Consider the following 23,434-nt stretch of genomic DNA (forward strand, 5'->3'; position numbering starts at 1 on the left):
TTACAAACAGTTTAAAGAAAGGCAGTGTTTCTTAAAACAGCTGGCCAGTGTAGTTTGTAGTTGATATATTAAATCAACACACAAATTAAATAAATGAACAAACTAACATTCTTGCAATTGTTGGGGACTATTTTCAGCGGCGGATTAATCCACATCTGGTGCTCTAGTGAGTATTTGTGGCAGCAGGACGGTGTGTGTGTGTGTGTGTGTGTGTGTGTGTGAGTGAGTGAGAGAAACACCACAAGACAGCACTCATTATAATACTGTATATTTGCAGTCAGCTCAAACCCAGAGAACAGTGACAGACTGAGATCATCAGGAGAGAAAATAATAAAAATAAAACAAGAAAAAAACGCTGAATGTTTGTTTCTATCTACACGGAATATCCCTTTAACCCCAAAACAACCCCCACCCGCCCCGCCCCCGACACCACCCCACCCCCACCCCACCCTCTCGTCCCCACATTTCAAATAGTCATCAACAAATAAACAAAACAAATAAAACACGCAGTGGAATAAACAAAACGGCAACACAACAGTCTGCACTCGTAGTAGGTCAGGAAATCAGAGGGATGGAAAGTTTCTGGTGTCCGGCGAAGCTGAGGAGCGCTTGATTTCAACACCTGAAGTACTCTTTGTCACTTTAAGGTGGGGTGGGGTCGGGGACAAGTGCTCGACTCCAACGACGAAAGAAAGAAGTTAAAGTTTTCATGGAGAGTCATAAAGTTTGCATCTGGGCAGTTTCTTAAAAACGGACAAATCAAGCGCTCCTCGTCTTTAACGCTGGAACACTTGACTTCTACTTCCTGGTTCACGGGGGTGAAAAGGTGAAAGGCTCCAAAGTCGAGGAAGAGAATTCAACGTACCTTTTTTTTTTGTAAGGGTATAATATCGTGTCTAAAAATCACTCCATCGTCATAAAAAATGTGTTTTTTTTAGACTTTTGCATCATTTGAGAAACTTATTTCACAGGTTATTAAGGGTGATAGAAAATACTTCATACATTGAAAAGCTCCAACATATTCAGAGAAAGAGAGAGAGAGAGGGAAACAATAGGTATAAGGAGAAGCAAGAGATATAACAGCTGATTTATAGAAAAGAAAGAGTAGAAGAGGAGGAGAGAGTACGGAGGATAAAAGAGGCCAAATGACAACATAACGTGTTCCCATGCATTCTTTTCAGTCCCTGTACGGAAAACAACAAAACGAATGAAAAGAGAGACAGAAATAGATGCTTCTGTCCTCTACTTAATGCTTTTTTTTTTTACACATCTCTTTTTCTGAACTCCAGTCCTGAGCTCCTCCCATTAGCTGATTTACGTCCAATCAGAGGGGGTGTTGACAGCCAGCCAATGGGGTCATGTCAAATCCAGAGAGGGGGGTTTGAATCTTTTTTTATGTTTTATCCTTTTTAAGAACATTTTCAGTCTTTTCTTTGTCTTCAAGAATCAGAATCGTGTGATTGGTCCGTTTTAAAAAGTCTTCCAATCAAATTGATCCCACTCGTGATCCGTAGATTTCGTCCGTTGCTCGGAGATGATATTTACTCTTCAGTTTCTTTTTCTAGATAAACGAGGGATGACAGACGTTCGGTGCAGGGAGAGAAAAAGAGGAATGAATGGAGTGAAGTTTGTCTAAAAAGAAGAAGAAGAAGAAGAAGAAAGCACCCCGGTGAGTCCTCCAAGTAGTCTTATTGTTCCGTGGAGTTCTTCTGTGCAGGAGGAGGAGGGGGGGGGGGGGGGGAAGGGGCGGGGCTTCAGGAGGCGGAGTCCGTCTTTCTAGAACATCATCGGGTTCTTCAGAAACGACCGTGAGTCTAAAAGTGAACAGAGAGAGTCGGTCAATAAACAAAAAGCAACATTAAATCTGACGTCAGTAACTTTCTTTATTGATTTTAATCTTCTTATTATTTTCTTGAGTAATCAAATCAATCGTTTGAGATTTTAAACGGCACTTTTTGGGGGAAAGAAGCTTCAATTAAACTGATTAGTCTCATGATATATCAGTGGCTGGTGTATTTATCTTTACCAGTCGTGTTACCCTCACATTAGCTCCGTTTTGCACAGGAACTCCATACTTTGATCACGATTATTAAAGCAGGAAGTCGTTGTTTTTGTAGCTTTAAGTGTTGCATGTTGTCCTCCCTTAATGCAGCATCCGTTCACCATAGAAATCTCATATCTCTCTCTCTCTCTCTCATTTCACCTCCGTCCTTCTCCTTCCGCTCCCTGTAGTGCTGTTGCTGCACACACACACACGCACACACACACACACACACGCACACGCACACACACACACACACGCACGCACACACACACACGCACACACACACACACACACACACACGCACACACACGCACACACACACACACACACGCACACACACACACACACACACACACACACACCTTCCTCTCCCTGCGGTGTCATTGTTTTCTGCGAACGTTGCAAAGTGTTTACATTTCTGCATAACAGCAACCATAAACCTGCATCCTCTCTTCTTCTTCCTCCTCCTCTCTCTCCATCCTGCACTTCTCTTTTACTTTCTCTTCCTCTGCTCCTTGACATCATCTTACTTCTGTCCTCCGTTCGTCGTTCTTTGTGTTTAAATGAAACAGGTTTCCGTGTTGGAATAATAATATAACAAAATCTTAAATTTCTTTCATCTCGCGCTCGTTTCCTCCTTCATACTCTCCTTCTCTCATCTCCTGCCCTTCCCTATTTCTATCACTTAGACCCCCTCCTCTCCTTCTCTTTCATCCCTCTATTCTACATGCATCCCCTCTTCCTCCTCCTCTTCACCTCCTGTCCTCTATCTGTTACTCTCGTATTATTTTTTATCCCGACCCATTCTTCTTCTCTCCGTCCTCTCTTGTCCTCTTTTTCATCCTTTAGGCAGCAGGTCTGGTGCTTTAAAAACTGTCCTGCAACTTTAAAAAAAAAAAAAAAAAAAGGTGTCCCTTTGATCACCCCCCCCTCCCCCCCCTTCAGTACTGTCCTTAAAACTTTAATCTGTAACTTTGCAATTTAATGTCGTCATGGTCCAAGGTTCTTCCTGTTTGCACGTTTTATTCTAGAACGCTTCCTTTCTGCCCGACAACAAGGATATTCTTTGGTCTATAAAATGCCATTAAAATTGTTAAATAATGTCCATCACAATTTCACATACGTTGACTTATTTAAATATTTTTCTATGCAACCGTAAAACCAAAATGTTAAATTTGCAACGATATAAATCTGCAAATATTAATATTAAATATATTACTTCACATCTGAGAAGCTGGAACCAGATGTTTTAATACTGGAACTATTAATAATTTGTCAAAGTAGCAGAAAATAAATCGCTCATAAAATATAAAGTCTGTTTTAGAAAGTGGCAAGTTTCTGCCATTTCTTGTGGTTTCAGAATGCCGTTACAAATTATTGTAACAATTATTTTTATTGATTGTCTATTAAATAGATTGCTATTAAAAAAGAATTATTACATCCTAAATATCAATAACATTGGCGTCATAATTTGGCATCATTTCAGAATAAACTACACTGATCGTGGCCATTAATGTACTTTACTTAAATAAGATCAAGTTCACATAAACATGTACATGTTTTTGATAATAAAATAATTTCAAAAAGATCACAACACGATTTATGTCCAAACTTTTAATATTTAATATTTTGTTTTCCAAGATGTCCAGTCGCTGTAAAGTCTCTCCAGCTGTGAGTAACACCTCCATTTCCTTTGTGCATTGCATTGTGGGATAATGAGTTCCCATCAACACCACAATCACATTTATACAGAGGATTGTTCTAGTTAGAATAAGTATGAAGTATGGAACCTTTTTAAATGAATCATCTCTTCTCAACTAATTATCTTTGTTTGTTTTCAGCTCACACTTCCTGTTTCTCCTCCTGCCTCTTATTTTCTCTCACTATTTTAACCTGGCAACCGTGTTTCCCCTTTCCCACCTCCATCCGTCACGATAAAACACACAGTGTGTGTGTGTGTGTGTGTGTGTGTGTGTGTGTGTGTGTGTGTGTGTGTCCTGGTTAAAAATGATGCTGACCTGCCTTGTTAAAAGTCGATCAGCTGGGTGGAGGAAATGTCACCAGGTGGAGGAACAAGGTCACATTTTTCAACTACCTCCTAAAGGAGTCTGCACACTCTTTCTCCTCCTCTCCTCTCCTCCACCTGTTCTACCTCCATCTATCTCCTTCTTCTTTTCCTCCCACTCTCTCCTCATTTGCAATACCTTTCTGTCTTCCTCTCCACCTCCATCCTTCTCATTCCCTCCATCTCTTCTAATATTTTTTACCGGCCAATTAGTCCGGCCGGCTTTTAACAACCAAGAGAAACCAATCTTACTCCTTTTCTTTTTAACCCCATCTCTCTCTCTCTCTCTCTTACTCCCCTGCTTCTCGTTCTCTCTTTGATTGTAATGCGATGTCTTTCTTTGTATTCAGCAGTTTTCTCCTCACTCGTTAATTAAGAGTGTGGAAGGTGAGAGAGGCAGGGGAGAGGTGTGTGTTAGTAAACCACCGTAGGTGCAAAATGCTTTTATGGCAGGAGGGGTGTGTGTGTGTGTGAGAGAGAGAGCAAGGCAGCAAAGAGGTCCTACTGGGCCAATCAACATTAATGAAATCAGGTGTGTGTGTGTTTGTCGGAGTGCTTGGCTTGCAGAAGAGAGGGGATCTAAAAGGGGTCTAAAGAGGAGAGAGAGAGCTAATTAGAGTTCCCTGTCTCACCAAAGTGTGGATCAAACACACACCCAAACACACACTTACAGGTACATAGTGCACACACACACACACACACACACACACACACACACACACACACACACACACACACACACACACACACACACACACACACACACACACACACACACACACACACACACACAGGTTCAGTGTGTGTGTGTGTCTATAGATATTCATTTATACACACACGCTGTTTCAAGTGAAGGTTTTCAATGTCAGGGAGGACTGAGCACAGCTGGTGGAAAGAGACGACACATGCATACTAACACACACACACACACACACACACACACTTCAGAGCTGCACTAGTGAGGACCCTCGTTGGCATGAAGTCCACGACTTTAACCTGATTTCAGAGTCTTAACCCTCCAACAATGTTTGTAGGGAGTGAGGACCGGACATTTTGGCTTCATAAGAGAAGTAGAGTCGCTTCTTAGAGACGTCCGTGCTTGTAAAAACACGACAATTTCACAAAGTAAAGACATTTTGAAAACAAAGGACAAACTATGACTTTTCGTGACATTTTCGACATGCTATACTATGACTTCAAATTCTCCACATACTATATTATGATGTTTCTGACATTTTTACATACCATGACTTATTTTTATTACATCTTATACGTTGACCTTTATTGGCACACTATACTATAACTCTTTGACATATTTTTCCACTTCAGAACTATGTCCTTTCTTAACACATCTCTACCTTTCACACGTCTCTACTTTACAAAATATGTCAACAGTGTCACTTTTCCCAAAAATGTCTTTACGCTCCAAAACAACAAATATTCACACTTTTACACACTGACATGAGCTCAATGAAATATTTCCACACACTCACATGTGTGTCTGATAAGGTGCACACATCAAAGGGAGGCCACAGTGTCTCTGTGTCTGCTTAATGTCTCCACTAATCTAGCCTGGGCCTCAACAAACACACATGGTAGGCATATGCGTGTGTGTGCGTGTCTACAAACTTGTAACTCTGCTTTAAACACACGTGTATAGTGTTGTATCTGTTAATATGTGGTGTGTGTGTGTGTATATATCAGCATGAGTCGGCCACTATGAGTGCATCCGACTGTGTGTTTTATGTTTTTTTTTTAATGTTTTAAGTGTGTGTGTGTGTGCGCGTGTTCAGGTACCTTGTACAGCGCCGTTGTCTTGCTGGTTTCCATTAAGTTCAGGTTTATCCTCGGCTACAGCAGCGTCTGGTACGGAACACAAAGACAGGACAGAGTCTCCGTGGGTTGGCCAATAAAAAAACTAAATGCACATTGTAGGTGTGTGTGTGTGTGTGTGTGTGCAGGTCAACAACAAGAGTGGATTTAGAAAAAAGCCACAAACAAGTATTTGTCCAGAGAATTTGACATTCGGAAGGATAAAGTGATTCATCGTATTAAATAGCCTGTTTCTGTAATGAACATAAATAAAGTGATGGTGTCCTGAAGGATTTTACTTTTGGACTTTACAACTCAGGATTCATTGGAATGGACTGTAATTCACATAGTATAACACTAATATTAATCTTTATCGGGGTTGGGAACCACCGAGTCCGTTTGTTTCTCTTGATGTGAATTGTCAAAACACTCCAACTGAGCTGTAAAATAATTCTTTGACATTAAAAACCTCCCAAAAAATGGATGCTTCCTCACAACAAATTCATTGTTTTGTAAAACACAAGTATCTGTTATTAGTGAGCAATATAGATTAATAAGATACTGCGCCCAAAATATGTTGAGTAACACTTGAGAGGTGGCTTTAAAATGTTTTTGTAGAGTTGCAACCACAGACTGTATATGAGAAGTGGACGTAGTCATGGTGACATCACCCATTAGTTTGTGGACTGATGTTTTGAAACCTTGAATTCGGCGATTTGGCCGTCGCCATCTTGGCTTCTTTGCAACCAGTAAATGGAAGTGACCATATCTGGACTGAGGAGGAGTGACGTAGAGACGCCGTATACGTCTCTGGTAGAGACCTGTCAATCACAGTAGCCCCGCCCTAAAGCATACTCTGCTTTATGGTCTGTTTGACTCTAAATGGACCATCATTTACTAAATGAACATCATGCTGTATTGAAGAAGACTTGAAACTAGAGACTGAGACCATAAACTCATGTTTACAATGTTTACTGAGGTAATAAATCAAGAGAGAAGTAGATTCATTTTCTCATAGACTTCTATACAACCAGGAGTCGCCCCCTGATGGACACTAGAGAGAATGCAGGTTTTACACTTCAGCATAGCTTCACTCAACAGAACCGGAGGTTTGCTGCCTGGGTGCAACTAGTAAATGTTTATTATCGCTTAATCTGCAGATTATTTTCTCAATGAGTGGTTTAGGGCTATAAAACCTAAGAAAGTGCAAAGAATTAGCACAAAGTGTTGTCTGACCAACAGTGCAAAACCCAAATATATTCAATGCACTATCATATAAGACAAAGAAAAAGCCAAGCGAACAGTGAAAACAGATTTAAAAGCAAAGAGTCCGTCGTACCGTTCTTGTTGTTGTTGTTGGTGGCGTGCAGAGGCTCAGGAGACGGGGAGGACGAGGACGAGTGCTTCAGAGTGCCCTCCACTCTCTCCCGCCTCTTGGACTCAAACTCCAGCGCCTCCTGCAGCTTCCTCTTGGCCTTCTTCTCCTTCTTCAGACGCTTCTGGATGGAGGCTGAGGGAGGACGACGAGACAGAGATATACGATCACGAGTGGAAAAAGTCCCAGGAGTCATTTTTAGTTTTTGGGTTCCTACATGAGATAACCAAAGCAGCAACAGCTACAAATAAAAGTTCCAAAATTGTCCTGCTTTATGTTCTGGACGTTCAATAAATATGTCTCCTTATCGTTGTTCAAATGTGTGTTTTATCGCGTTACTCTCGAACCTCGGCTCTGTAGTTCGGAGGTGAGCTGTCGTTCAAGACTCTCCCTCATCTCTCGTTCTCTGTAGAGCTCCATCTTCAGCTCTCTCTTCTCCGCCTGGATCTGTTTGTCCTGAACCCGGGAGTTCTCCACCGCCACCTTCAGCAGGCCCTGAGAGGAGACAGGAAGTAGGAGGAGTGTGCTTACGGTGAAAACAACCTTATTAGACAATCAGCTGTAACGTGTGCGACAATATGCAGACGATGAAGCTGAAGTCATGTCAAATTTTCAGAAATTGAAAACTTTCTGAAATTAAAAGTCTTGATGGATTCATGTTTTAGTATAATGCATCTTTTACTGTAATAATCAATATGTTATGAGCACTGCAGTCCATTAATAACAGTCCAATAATGAGTTTAACAACATGACCTGCACACTTGTGTTTTTGGACTTATATGCCCAATTTAGTAGGTTTCAAAAGAGTATTTTATATGATATGAATATAAAAAGTATATATGTATAAGTATATAATCCACTACTAACATATTAGTTATGTAATATTTAATGCTGCTTGTGTTTTGTCCAACAGTGATCATTAATGATCACAATGTTTGTGTTTTTAACATTTACATGTTTTATTGTACATTTCTACTGTATACTAAGATTGCTGCTTGTTTATTTTTATCTTCTCTTATTTTATTTATTGTTGTGCACCAGAACAGTTTTTTGTATGTGAAAACCTACTTGGCATTAAACCTGATTTTGATTATTTTTAAAAAGATAAAGAATGAACCTGTAATAACTTAGAGCACAATAAATAAAGTGTTGTGATATAATATTGCTGTTGTATCTTCAATAATCCTTGTTGATGATATTGTACCAGAGCAGTAAGACATTGAATACAGCAGGACCTTACCTGTATGTTGGTGAGTAGGGTCTCCACTGACGACAGGCCGTCAGCGAATAGGAACGGAGCAGGGAAGCCAGGGGGCAGGGCTTGAGCCAGCGAAGACTCTTCTGGGAAGAATTAACAAACGGACGTTTTTTCTTCTTGACTTTTTATGTGACTTATATAATATCTCAAGTTTTATGACATACTGTACTATGATTTATTTTTATAGCATAATATACAATGACTTTATATGACGATACTATTACATTTTTTATGACACGTTAGCCTTACAGACTGTACTATGAATTGTTTTCTTTCTGTTTTTGACATACTATAATACTATAATAACATTTAATGACATACTAGTCACACATCTTTCTTGGCACATTATACTTTTTATGACATACAGTACAATACAGGACATTTAGGAGATACAATACAATATACTTTATAAGAGGTTTTTGTGACACTGTACTATTTTTTATGTTTTTTTATATTACATTTTTAATGTAATTTCTCCTCTTTCATTTTGATGACATACTATACTATGAGTTTTTAACACATTTTTGTCATGACTAATAATAATAAGTATAGCCCTTAAACTAAATCAAATAATTTAAATAACTAGAAACTACTTTTTTGTCATGGTGATAGTAATATGCCTCTGTTTATGATCTGTTTTCTTTATGTTTTGTAAAAAATATAACTTATCATTACTCCTTCAATTTCCTGTTATTTAGAATGTAGCTGCTGAGTTCATCAATGGTTATCTTAGCTACGCTAGCTGTAGTTTAGCTTTTAACAAACATCAACTTCCTCACTGAACTATCAGCAGGTGTGTTTCCTAACATGTCAAACACTTTGTGTGTTATTTAAAAAAAAAAAAAATGTTTGAGATGTTTTCCATCAGCGATACGCCGTTGCGAGCTTCGAGTAAAGTTTATGAAATGTTGATGTTTACTAAGGTATGAGAGGCAATGAAGCAGCATCAGAGAAATCAATTACACACACACACACACACACACACAGGTCGTTAGTATTCAGACAATCGTGTGCGGTGCTAATTGGCACGGATTAAAGACATCCTTGATTTGCGTGTGTGTGTTCATTGGGAGTGCGTCACAGTGTCTGATCAGCCCTTAATGCCTAACTCACTGACAACTGGGTTAACTCTGCTGTGAAATTAACGCTGATTAAGATGCACTCTAATACACTCACACACACACACACACACACACCAGCCCCTATCTGCCACTCCATCCATACACGCCTTTACTCCACCTTTCCTCCCTCTCGTATCTTTCTTCCTCACCTTTTCTCCACTTTCACACGTGTTTTTTTTCCTCATCTTCATCTTAACAACCTTCATCATTTTTTTTTTTTTCATCTCTCTTTCCATCTGTCTTCTTCATTACTTTCCCTCCTGAAGCTTTCCCTCAATCACTCCTCCAGTTTACCTGGAATATGATTTCCTGCTTTTACTTTCGGTCAAGTCCACACAGCAGTGACCCTGTACCACTAAACACCTGCTATATATATATATATATATATATATATATATATATATATATATATATATATATAAAGCAGCATGTTACATTAATCCCTTTGCACTATTCCATTATTGTCTTACAAATGTCATTATTGCTTTTTAAATATTTTGTATTATTATATATAAACGTTTTTTTACATATATGTTTGTTTTGCTTTTGTCTACCTTTGTTTGTTTGTTTTTAGCTGAAAGTCTGCGCGAGCAATAAAAGCAGCATGACTTTAATTCCTTCTGTGTGTTCACAGACTTGGCCAATAAAGCTGATTCTGATTTATTTTTATTGCCCCAAAATCACCAATCTGCCTCAAAGGGGCTTCTTTAATCTCTCCACTGTGATTTTATTTCCTGTTTTTTCTTCTTCTTCTCATGTTTTCTTTCCTGAGAGCGGAGTGGAGGAGGAGGATGAAATGAGTAAAAAGTGGGATAAAATAAAAGATGGAGGAGTAGAGACGAGGGAGAGAATATGGAGAGGAAGGAGGGAGCGTTTAAAAGGATTAGAGAAGAAAAGGGAGAGAGGAGAGGAGAGGATTACAGAACATGAGGGGAGGGAGGAGTAGAGGAAGGTTTTAATGAAAGTCAATGTTTTTATTGTGAAAAAGCAGACATTTTGGGAGGAATGGGTGTAAATACGAATAAATAAAAGTTGCAGGATTAAAAAAAACTTTTCACGCCAATCAATAAAAACTGAACCTCGACATCCGATAAACTTCCACTGGACTCAGATTCAAAGATGAAACACGTCGGAGGATTCTCTCAAACAGGTTCTGAGTATTCTGTGGCTCCGCTGCAGTAATATAGCCTCCAGATGGAGGAGCAACATTTCCTCGCCTGCTATTCTCCCCGGAGAAGAGCCGTAAACGCTCTCTGTGTCTGAGTGGCTTTTATGCGTTTTCTAGTTATCAACGTGAACTTGAAAAACCTCCAACGATAGTTTAAGTACAGCATCTCTGACGCTCTGATGAGTACTAATACCTGTGAGCTGTAGTACTTTGTTGTGCTGGTGTCAGCTATAACCGAGGTATTTAAAGAACCCAAACATCTCAACTCAACCAGACATGTTGGTTGATGCATTAAACACAAGTTTAATCTGGGAACACATCCATGAGAGTGATCGCTTCAAAAAGACTTCTTCAGCTGCCGTCTCTCTGGAGCCGGATGTTTCCATCATTACATATTAAATATATTTAAAGACCTCCGATGCTTAAATGTCAAATAGTTGTCAGTGAAAAAATAAACACTATTTAAGCATTTTTTTTCTTTGTTGGTCTGTGAGCTAATTTATCAAAACAATATTTCCCCAATGTATTTATACATATAGCTCTAGTATTAGTAATAGGGCGGGGAGATCATTCAAAATGATTATTTATCGACTTTCAATCATATCGTGATGAAATCATATATCTAGATATAAAATGATATTGTCTAAATTGATTATAGGAAGAACATTCTAACTGAGAAAGATACTTCAAAATACGTTTAATTTGTTAAGTATGTAATTCACACACGACTTACAAAACCATGTGGTTATTTCATGAAGACTTTTTATTGAATTACCAGAAAACGAGCTATAACGTGATGTATATATATATAAATAAATATATATTAGGGCTGGGCGATATGGGCAAATCTTCTTGACGATCAATAAATAAGACAATATGATTATTACAAATTGTTATTATTTAAAAGGTTCATCTATCTATCTTAAATAATAATTATATATATATACACACACACTTTTTAAATTAATAATAAAATAAATTATTTAAAAAATATTTTTTAAATAATAATAAGTTGTAATAATTATCTCTTATTTATTGAACGTCAATGTTTTTAGTCAACACAGCAAACAGCATGCAAAGAAAAGCACAAAAGTAAGAATCTGCATTTAAGTCAAACTGCACCAAATGTGTATTTCGTAGTATTCCTGTTTACATCACGCTCACTTTGTACACTAAAGTATTCAGTGTTCAGCAGTGATCTCCTGCTGCAAGACAATAAAACCTTCATTCTGTCTTGAAACAAAAAGTTTTATATTTGGTTGAAGAGAAAGTCGTCGACATCAGAATGCTGTGACTCTAATGTGTGATCCACAGAAGAGGAGCAGGTTAATGTCTCTCCGCGTCCTTTAAGAGGAGCGGGTTAACGTCTCTCCTCGTCCTTTAAGAGGAGCGGGTTAACGTCTCTCCGCGTCCTTTAAGAGGAGCGGGTTAACGTCTCTCCTCGTCCTTTAAGAGGAGCGGGTTAACGTCTCTCCTCGTCCTTTAAGAGGAGCAGGTTAATGTCTCTCCTCGTCCTTTAAGAGGAGCGGGTTAATGTCTCTCCTCGTCCTTTAGGAGGAGCAGGTTAATGTCTCTCCTCGTCCTTTAAGAGGAGCGGGTTAACGTCTCTCCTCGTCCTTTAGGAGGAGCGGGTTAACGTCTCTCCGCGTCCTTTAAGAGGAGCGGGTTAACGTCTCTCCTCGTCCTTTAAGAGGAGCGGGTTAACGTCTCTCCTCGTCCTTTAAGAGGAGCAGGTTAATGTCTCTCCTCGTCCTTTAAGAGGAGCGGGTTAATGTCTCTCCTCGTCCTTTAGGAGGAGCAGGTTAATGTCTCTCCTCGTCCTTTAAGAGGAGCGGGTTAACGTCTCTCCTCGTCCTTTAGGAGGAGCGGGTTAATGTCTCTCCTCGTCCTTTAGGAGGAGCGGGTTAACGTCTCTCCTCGTCCTTTAGGAGGAGCGGGTTAATGTCTCTCCTCGTTCTTTAGGAGGAGCGGGTTAACGTCTCTCCTCGTCCTTTAGGAGGAGCGGGTTAATGTCTCTCCTCGTTCTTTAGGAGGAGCGGGTTAATGTCTCTCCTCGTCCTTTAGGAGGAGCGGGTTAATGTCTCTCCTCGTTCTTTAGGAGGAGCGGGTTAATGTCTCTCCTCGTTCTTTAAGAGGAGCGGGTTAACGTCTCTCCTCGTTCTTTAAGAGGAGCAGGTTAATGTCTCTCCTCGTTCTTTAGGAGGAGCAGGTTAATGTCTCTCCTCGTTCTTTAGGAGGAGCAGGTTAACGTCTCTCCTCGTTCTTTAAGAGGAGCAGGTTAATGTCTCTCCTCGTTCTTTAGGAGGAGCAGGTTATTGATTCGTTAAAGAGGAGCTCCTCTGCTGACGTCGGCAGCTTCAGGAGCTCCGACCAAAAACACAACGTGTTGTAAGAACGGAAAATACAGAGCGAGTGATGGAGGGAGGAGAGGCCCCGCATGCTTTTAGTGTGTGACCTCTTGACCCCTTTTAGCCATGCCTCCTTCACTTAGCCTCACCTCCTCCTCCCTCCCTCCCTCCCTCCATCCATCTCCCTCTGCCTCCCTCGTCCATCCCTCTGATTGATGGCTCACAGACAGGTGATCAATAGGAGGGGCCGAACATCCTGACGCTTCTGTTTCTCTGTTTGTGTGTGTTTTCACTCACAGTGTGTGTGTGTGTGTGTCTGTGTGTGTGTGTGTGTGTGTATAAATACAGTAGATGAGGAAAGACCCCTAAGTGAGGACAATTTGTCAGTTGTCAAAACGAAATGTGTGAAGGTTTAGATTAAGGAGGGTAATGGAATATCCACACTTATATAAGACAGTGTGTGTGTGTGTGTGTGTGTGTGTGTGTGTGTGTGTGTATGTGTGTGTGTGTGTGTGTGTGTGGTCCAACCTTTGTCCTTTGTTATTTTCTTGATGGGTGCAGTCGGGTTGTTCAGTCCAACATCTGCATCCATTGACATCAATCCTGTTGAAAGACAAAGTGAGTTTGTGTGTGTGTGTGTGTGTGTGTGTGGAGAAAAATGACAATTTCCGAAAGTGTTTTGTCCGACCAACACTTCTAAAGTCAAAGATATTCAGTTAAATATTAAAGAATACTGAAGAAAACAGCAAATATACACATCTGAGAAACTGAAGCTATTCAATATTTGCTGGAAATTTGATTTAAACAATTATAAAATTAGTCGCTGAATAATTTTCCGTTGATCGATTAATTGATGAAGCGTTGCAGCTCTAAGCTACGGAATATTATTGTCATATTTGCGTGTGTTTGCAGTTTGCTTTGTGGTGTGTGGGGGTGTGTGTGTGTGTGTGTGTGTACCAAGTCTTTCGGGCGAGCTGGAGGCCGAGCTGCTGGGCTGCGACTGCAGAGGAGTGTTGGTCTCATCAACAGATGGAGAGAGAGAGGGACTGTCACACACTCTCTCCTAGAGAGAGAGGGGGGGGGGGGAGAGAGAGAGAAAAAAGAGAGAGAGACGGAGACAGAGAGAGAGTTAATAGTTCTTTATGGAGGAGTTCCTCAGGAAACCTACTGAGGTCCTCTGTGGTTCTCATTTAAAAAAGGTGTGTGTGTGTGTGTGTGTGTGTGTGTTGTACCTTGATGACGGGCGCCCGGTGTACGTGGGTGTGTATCTGCTGGGCGGCGGCGGCCATGTTGGCGATGGTGTTGAGGTGGTTCATCTGTGACATCGCCATTGCTACCGAGGCGGGAGGCAGCCCCATGGGCAGCAGAGGGTGAGGCATCATCATGAAGGGCAGGTCCAACCCTGGGGGAGACGAGAGAGAGTGAGACAGGATCTCTCCTGTAACATTACCAAACACACAAAACTCTTTACAGCTTCTCTTTTGAAAAGGAAAAGTGGTTTTTTTTCTGTTTAGTGTAGTTTTTCTTTGTAAAACACCTTCGTCCATATTTTATCGTACAATGTGACATCTTCATTGCCAGATTGTAGACCGTGTCAATACCAAATATAAGGTTTCAGTTATATTATGTTTTACTGATTGTTTTCCACACATAAAGCAGATACTTCCTGGAAAGAAGTATTAATACACAGTTTCCTGCTGAAGTACTAATACAACAATACCGTGAAATGATGCCTCTGTAACAACGAGAGAGAGAGAGAGAGAGAGAACTAAAAAACTAAAACAAAGATGGCGTCTGTGAACTGATGGTGAACTTAACCTTGAGTAAAGAGAGAGAGAGAGAGACAGAGAGAGACAGAGAGGTGTCACCTCGGTGTCAAACGTCTCGCTAATAAAAGTTGACAAAGCCGAGGATGAGGGAGAGAAAGAAAGGGAGCGGGAAAAATATGGAGGTCGAAGGGTTAAAGGGTGACGAGGCGAAAGAAGAGAAGGTCAGTGTTTCTTCTCTTCTTCTCCGTCGTTCTCTTGAGCGTTTCCTTTCCTTTCACTTGCTGCCTTCTTTCCTAACAGTCTTTTTCTGTTGCTTCTCTTTTTGTTTAATCTTCATCTTTCTCTTCTTCCATCTCTCACTTTGCCCTCTTTTCCTTAGTTTGTCTTTTCCTTTCCATCCTTCCTCCTCTCTTTCTCACTCACACACACACACACACACACACACACACACACACACACACACACACACACACACACACACACACACACACACACCATTTGTAAGGACGTTCCATTTACTTTAATTCATCCTTTAACCCCGAACCTCCTAAAAGCATAACCCTGACCTCAGACCCCCGCTGACCATAAAATAACCCCATTTTCAAAGGCATGCCCCCCCCCCCCCCGCAAAGATGTTCACTCTGGAGAGAAGTCGCCTCAGCTGTCAAAATAACCACACACTCACACACACACACACACACAAAGACGGCAGCGGCTGCTTTCATTCCAATGAAACAATAACACTGATTGCTGTTGTCGTGACGACTGAAGTGATAGAATAATCAATGTGAGTGTTTGTCGCCTCCCGCTGCCCAGTGTGTGTGTGTGTGTGTGTGTGTGCGTGTGTGTGTGTGTGTGTGTGTGTGCGCAAACACATTACTTCTGCAATAAGAAAAAGAGCGAACATGAATGTGTTTGTTTGTTTTAGCGTATGTCAATATGTGTGTGTGTGTGTGTGTGTGTGTGTGTGTGGTGTTGATGAATTGAGTCATTTAGTAGAGTGTGTGCTGATTAATCCAGGCGGAGTGTTAATACGGAAGATGGGAACAGATTAAATGGCGTACATTAACAAATATTGCCACCCCTTTAAACACACTGTGTGTGTGTGTGTCTCTCTCAGCGTGTTGTCTCTTTGAACACACACTGTGTGTACTCACTGTTGGCCAGTAGCTGTTGCTGCTGCAGGAGTTGTTGTTGATTGACAGCTCCGATGGCCGGCCCCCTCCCACCTCCTCCTCCTCCTGGTCCTCCACCGTGAGCTCCAGCAGGGGGGCTGGTCAGACGCTCCTTATCCCAGGAACACTCACTTCCTCCTGGACACACACACACACACACACACACACACACACACACACACAGAGGACGTTCAGGCTCTGAATTGATCAGAAACTTTAGCAGAGAAAAGTGAAAACGTGACTTTTACGTGTCATAAAGTTGTATATTAACATCATATATTAAGATATGAACGGGCAGATTCACCTTTAATACAACTGCTATAAAGTTACTCTGATTTAATGAAGCTGCTGGTAAATAATCAGCTATGAATGTTCTAACCTGTAACCTCACTAAGTCATACCTTTAGCTGACGACACGCTGCTCTACGTTAACAATACTTGTGTAACTACGTCTACTTCCTGCCTCTGACTGGACTACAGTCATAAAAACCTGCTGGTTTACGGGACATTATGGGATGGAGATGCTCATCAATACAGATTCTGAGACCTGAACTTTCTTTTTGTAACGATGTCAAAATAAACTGTAAAAAATGACAAATCCTTTATTGTTAACCTTTTACTTTGTTATTGTGCTCCATAGTGGTTACTTTCATAAAAGCACACAATTTGTATTTACATATTTGCTTTGATCATTTGTAGTTTTGATGATGTATTATATGCTGATGAGAAGTTAAACAGCTGTGAAAACTTTTCCTTCAAATAACTGGATTATTTAAGTTTCTTTCCAAAAACTACAAAAGATTACATTTTAACGCGTCATAATTTATGTACTTTTTGTAAAATTTTGGTGAAAACAAAAACAAAATACAGATGAGTGAAAATCTAACAGAGGAAAACATTTGAGGTCATTTAAAAAAAAGAAATGACGTGAAATTATTTTGTTACTTTGCATATATTACACACATACTTATGTGGTTTTTGCATCTCTGACCCGCAACAGACGAGAAATGTATTTATCTATATATAATATTTATTGTAACTTAAAGTTCAGTTCACTTTTCACTGATCGGCTCTTTAACTAAAGACCGTTTGTCAATAGAAGTATTTAAATTGTTGTCAACAGAGATCCTTACAAACACAGTTCAGTATATAATAGATGAAAAGTATTTATTAATCATTAATAAATGCTTTATAATGTCGGTTAATACAACCTTCTGATATTGATCATGAAGGTGAATATTATTAAGCAGTTTACAGGATAAACTTTCTCATAGAAAACGTTGTCAAAAGAGTGAAACAATCCCTCTCTCTCCTCACACCTTCATCCTCTCTCTCTCTCTCTGTGTGTAACGCTGCCTCTCTCGCCCAACACATCTCTCTCTCTCTGCTCCCCTGTTCCCTCTCTCATCCATCTTCATCTCCCTCCATTAGTTTGAATTAGCAACCGTCTCTCTCTATTATTGCCTACTGAACTCCCTGCGCTGTGTGTGTGTGTGTGTGTGTGTGTGTGTGCGTGGATGACAGCTGGGCCTCATCCCCTCTGCCATTTACACCGAGGAAGAAAAGAAGTATAAACAGATGGGCAGATGTTCTCTCTCTCTCTCTCTCTCTCTCTCTCTCTCTCTCTCTCTCTCTCTCTCTCTCTCTCTCTCTCTCTCTCTCTCTCTCTCTCTCTCTCTCTCTCTCTCTCTCTCTCTCTCTCTCTCTCTCTCTCTCTCTCTCTCTCTCTCTCTCTCTCTCTCTGACTATCGGTTTGTTGGCGTCCACGTCTTTGAATGCACATTTTCAATTCACGCATTAAAACCCTCTGAACCTCAGAACCCGCCGGCGGGATGGAAGAGCATGTTTAACTTAAACAAAGATACACAATTTATCACAGACAGAAAATGTCAAAAATGTCAAAATCGTCAGATGTTCATCTTTCCGAGGGTCCTCAAACTCATCATATGTAATGGACGCTTCCATCACAAAAATAATCCGAAACCAAAAACATTTTACTCTACACGTCTCATTTTAAATCTGGCCCCAAATAAAGCGTTTTTCGTTAGCGCCACCTAGTGTTCATCTTGATAAGAACTGCTGATGTTTGCATACGAGCAGAGGATGGAATAATACATTCATGAATTCACATTTCCTTTTTTACAATCTTCTGAGGATCCGGGTTCAGATTGAGCTTCACGTGGATGAAAACATCTCGTGTCTTAGTATCACAATACTTCCTCCACTACTGCTCCATCTCTCCATTGTCACACCTTTTCTTATCTTCTTTCTGGTCTTTGTCTCTTCCTATTTGTGTCCTTCTACCTTCTTCCTCTCTCGCTGACAGAAAACAAAGATAATGTTTCCATTGACGCATGAATGTGTCCTCTCTTCCTTCATCTCTCCTCTCTTTCTTCATCTCTCCTCTCTTTCTTCATCTCTCTTTCTTCATCTCTCCTCTCTTCCTTCATCTCTCCTCTCATCTCTCCTCTCTTCCTTCATCTCTCCTCTCTTCCTTCATCTCTCATCCCTCTTTATAAAGACAAAGAACAGATATGAAGCTCACTGCCAGCGATCGACTTTCACCCATCAAACACCAGAACATCTTTTCTTTTTTCCTTTCCTCTCGCCCTAAATATCCCTTTCTCTTATTTCCCTCTCTCTCTCATCATCCCTCTCTTTTGTTGTTCTTCATCCGTACACTCCTTCCCTCTCCTCTATTGTCCGCCGGAGTTTCCCAGGCCGGTGTGAGTGTCTCAGGCTCTGCAACGCACTCGCACAACACAACAACACTGTGAATGAAATAAAAGAAGAAGAGCGGGAGGGAATAAATAAAGGAGGACAGGGCGAGAGACAATAAGAAGAGTAACTCTATCAGCCACTCTCTGCCAGGTCAGCTGAAGAAGAGGAGGAGGTGGAAACAGAAGGAAGGATTGCTCTCTCATTTCTTTTCTCTTTGCTTTTTGTTTTCTGTCTTTTTAATAATTCAGAGAAGCAAACACAGCAGCGATGGAGTGACCCGGAAACAGAGCGTGTGTGTGTGTGTGTGTGTGTGTTAAGTCTTTGTTTCTATACATGTCACTTAGTGCTTTAGTATGTTTTCCTGACTGATACTTTTAGACTAAACAATATAATCAGCGGCCATTACCATCAGAGATAATTGCTAGAAGCATCCACACTTGTTCTCTTCACTCTTTATTATTCATTATTTACATTAACATTAATATTTATCATCATTTCACTTGTTTTGTCACTTATCTGCTGCCACATACGGATAAAGAAATGCTCTTAATTCTCCCGTGTGCAGCATGAGTGAGACATTATGAATGCAGGATGTTTACAGTATTTTATTTATCTTTATTCTTCCAGGATTGAGATTTAAATGTCTTCTCAGAGGAAGTCCTCTGTGAGACGCAGCATCAACGCTCCACAGACGAGCGAGAAATAACAAAACACTGAATGTTAAAATGTGATATTTCAGAAACTTTACTTTGAGTCCCACTCTTTAGCATTAATATATAAAGTAGTGTTAACGTCTCCTAAGAAGACATATTTTATATCATTACACCTGTGTTGATCTATACGGTCGTTCATTAATAAACACTAATATCAGCTCTAATATGCTCAATATATAAAAAGGTAAATAAGGGTTATAATAAAATGTTTTTGATGTTTTTCCCTAAATTCAATATGTGGACGAGTGTTTTCTCTAGAATGTATTCAGACTTACTGTATCTAGAGTGTTTAAATGAGCTTTTTCATTCCAGTAGTTTGGTTGAAGTTTAAATCAGAATCTAAAATGTTGAGATACATTGTTCCCCTCACAGCAGAACGTTGCATTCAGAGGTCTTTACATCGAGGAGGTTTACAGGAAGTGGAAATAAATAATGAAACTGTTCTCACGATGTGAGAAGCACCACTACAGTGCAGTTTCCACGGCCGTGTACATTTACATGCATCTGCATCGACATGAATGTACCGTTAAATAAAAGTCACAGTATAAACACGTATAACAACTCACAATAAAATGAGTTAAAGAGAGAAATGTGAAGCGAGGAAGCAAAGAAGAAGAGAGCGAATGGCGGAAGAAGACTCTGAATGGTTTTGAAACTTGACCTGCCAGCACTTACACAACGCGCACACACACACGCGCGCACACACACACACACACACACACACACACACACACACACACACACACACACACACACACACACACACACACACACACACACACACACACACACACACACACACACACACACACACACACACACACACACACACACACACACACACACACACACACACACACACACACACACACACACACGGTCTCCGTCATGTGTCCATATGTTTGCAGTGTAAAATGTTCAAACTGATCCCAGTGCAGCGACGATTCTACGATATGAGCTCGGGTCGAATTTCTACACTTTCTCTTCCGTCTTCGTGTGTGTGTGTGTGTGTGTGTGTGTGTGTGTGTGTGTGTGTGTGTGTGTGTGTGTGTTTCTTCTTCTTTATATTTTAACAGTGTTTGTATTAAATATACAGATACTTGATCTTCAAGAGGAGGAAGATGAAGGTGTGTGAACGGACTGTAAATAATTTAAAGACATTTTACTGTAATACTGTACTTGAGTAAATGTACTTAGTTACTTTCAACTACAGTACAGGTGTGTGTGTGTGTGTGTGTGTGTGTTACCTGTGTTGGAGTGTAAGTCGTCGTCCGACTCGTTGCCGTTCTGGAGACTCATCATCATCTTCATCTTCTGCAGCTTCTGGAGCTCAGCCATGGCTGCTGCTGTCAGGCCTGTGACACACACACACACACACACACACACGGTACCGTCACCTTCATCATCCTCATTATGACAAACATCTGTAGCAGCACACACTCCTCACAGAGGTAAGAGGTTTCATCAGCTGCCCTAAAAAAAATCCATCAATCTCTCCACTAACCACCAACCACCATCACCCTCGTCAGACCTCGCAGGTGCTGCCTGCCTGCCTCTACCCATGATGCTTTGCAGCGAGAGCCGTGACACACATACTGACGATCGCGGCCCGGCTGTTCGCTGTCACAATCTCTCTTTTCAGTCCGAGCGTTTTGTTGAAGTGTTTCAGGGTGCGAGTTTCAGACGCCTCGGGGGCCGACGCATGTTCACCGATACACACACAAAAACAAAACACACACACACAAAAACAAAACACACACACACACACACAGGGAACACGCCCCCACCGCTACACACACACACACACTCACACAAATACAATCTTTTGTATGGACTAAGATCCCTGGCTCTGTGCACTGACCTGGAACTGACTTCTATACACAACAACCAGCAGAGTGAGAGCGATGACCCTCTGTGTGTGTGTGTGTGTGTGTGTGTGTGTGTGTGTGTGTGTGTGTGAATACACTATTATGTTTGTAAGTGTGCACGTGAGCCCTTTGCGTCGTGCTGAGTGTGTACGTACAGTTTTCTTTCATGTATAAATGTGTGTGTGTGTGTGTGAGGGAATGCATGCATGATTATCTGTGCATACTGTGTGTGTGTGTGTGTGTGTGTGTGTGTGTGTGTGTGTGTGTGTGTGTGTGTGTGTGGGTCAGTTGGTTTTGCCCCGGTCACGGCTGACGGCTTTGGAGGAATGTCCATTACACACACACAGTACAGTTGTCTGCAAGCTATAAAGAAAACAAGATAGAGGGAGGGGGGGGGGGGAGAACGGGGGAGGGGGGGGAGTTGTTGAGTTTGAAATTTAATTTAAAGCAGGATGAAAGGAAAGATGGAAGGACGGATGAGGGAGGTGTGGAGCACAGACAGAGCGTGTTGTGTTCAGGTGAAACACGGGAGTTCCTCATAGAACTGCAGGTCAGAAGTTACAAAGTTCAACACGAAGATTCATCTCCACGAGTTTTTACTTTCATTTATTTATTTCTCTAAAGTCTTTTGTGCACATTTTAAAAACACGTTTTCAAACAAAAGGAAAGAAGTTACATAATGTAACTGTAGTGAGAATGTTTCAGTTTGATGCATTGATGTTTTTATTAATAATATGTTGATTATTCTTATTTATTGTAGCTTTTTTTGTAAATAAAAAATACTGCAAAAACAACATGGTGAAGGCGAAAACGCTCTCGAGGCTTCAAAACATCCACAAACCAACGGATGACGTCACGACGACTACGTTTTATTACTTTATTACTCAGTTGTGATACTAAAAGAGTTATTTCAGATTTAAACGCCACCTGACCATCGATCCTAAAGCGAAACCAAACTCCTCCTGAATCCAGCAGTACGTGTTTACATTAATAATCTGCTTCACAAGTACATCCACGAGGAGAGGCTGCAGAGAGAAAGAGGTCCAGTCAGAGAGCCCGAGGCAGAGTGACCAGACGTATAGTCTGCTGTCCTGCTGAGAGAGGAGAGGAGGAAAGAAGAGGAGAGACGTGAGGGAGGAAAGGAGGCCAAAAGAGAGGAGGAGCAGAAGGAGGTAGCTTCTAGAAAACAGAATCAATCGGATGCAACTAATAATAACATTTTTAAAAAGCACTTAGATTATGAGATACGTGTCATTTATTAATCAGGTTTTCCACTACAGCAGAGGATGTAAACAAAGAGAATGAGTAAAAACAAGAGGAAGACGGAGGGTAAAAACCGAGGGAAGTAAAGAAATAGTATTCATGTGAAAGGAAGAAGAAAGAGGAAACAAAGGTGGAGGAGACGAGAGGATATAAAGATGGAGAGGTGGGTGAGGAGGAGGAGGAGGAGAGAGAGAGTAAATGGGAAAACAGTCCAAAAGAAGAACAAGTGACATGAAGAAGTGGGACAAATGAAGGCAAAGAGGTCAAACAGATGAACAAGAGGGAAGGAAGTAGGAAAGTGAGGATAGATGAAGAGAAAGATAAATTAAAAGTTATGATTCATGACATTTTTTAAACATAAAGTGAGACGAGCAGCTCTTCTGTAGAGTTATTGTTTGAACTGATTTACTGTCTTTATCATACGAAATAAAAAAGGAAAGTTGCAACTAAAGACGTCTCCATATCTGCTAAAGTAGAGACATGTTTTATGTATGTATGTATGTATGTGCTGCAATAAACTGTTCAAACAATGCAAATTTAAAGCATTAATAATAATTATTAATGCTTTAATAATTATTATTTAATTATGTTTTAACAGTAAAACACTATTAGAGTTTAACTACTAGTAAATGAGTTTATAATTCATTAATGATGTTTCCTATGAAGCGTAACCAATACTTCAGGGTTGAACAAACAGAACCAGTAACGGGGATTTTAACATTTCTATTTTGTTC

At 40.6% G+C, this 23,434-nt stretch overlaps 1 protein-coding gene across 1 annotated transcript in view; it reads right to left on the reverse strand.

Annotated features, from left to right (window-relative positions):
• Positions 1-1,776: 1,776 nt before the first annotated feature.
• Positions 1,777-23,434, reverse strand: part of dachb (dachshund b) — a 72,013-nt gene continuing 50,355 nt past the window's right edge. The window contains exons 3-12 of the mRNA XM_076092338.1: positions 20,817-20,924; positions 16,118-16,273; positions 14,424-14,593; positions 14,149-14,254; positions 13,720-13,794; positions 8,537-8,637; positions 7,644-7,791; positions 7,261-7,431; positions 5,907-5,972; positions 1,777-1,814 (exon numbers count right to left, since the gene is read on the reverse strand). Of these exons, the coding sequence (XP_075948453.1) occupies positions 1,777-1,814; positions 5,907-5,972; positions 7,261-7,431; positions 7,644-7,791; positions 8,537-8,637; positions 13,720-13,794; positions 14,149-14,254; positions 14,424-14,593; positions 16,118-16,273; positions 20,817-20,924 (1,139 nt within the window). The remainder of the gene's footprint in view (positions 1,815-5,906; positions 5,973-7,260; positions 7,432-7,643; positions 7,792-8,536; positions 8,638-13,719; positions 13,795-14,148; positions 14,255-14,423; positions 14,594-16,117; positions 16,274-20,816; positions 20,925-23,434) is intronic.

Source organism: Anarhichas minor, unplaced genomic scaffold (genome assembly GCF_050575085.1).
Source record: "Anarhichas minor isolate MPS153535 unplaced genomic scaffold, ASM5057508v1 ptg000016l, whole genome shotgun sequence".
Classification (NCBI taxonomy): Eukaryota; Metazoa; Chordata; class Actinopteri; order Perciformes; family Anarhichadidae; genus Anarhichas; species Anarhichas minor.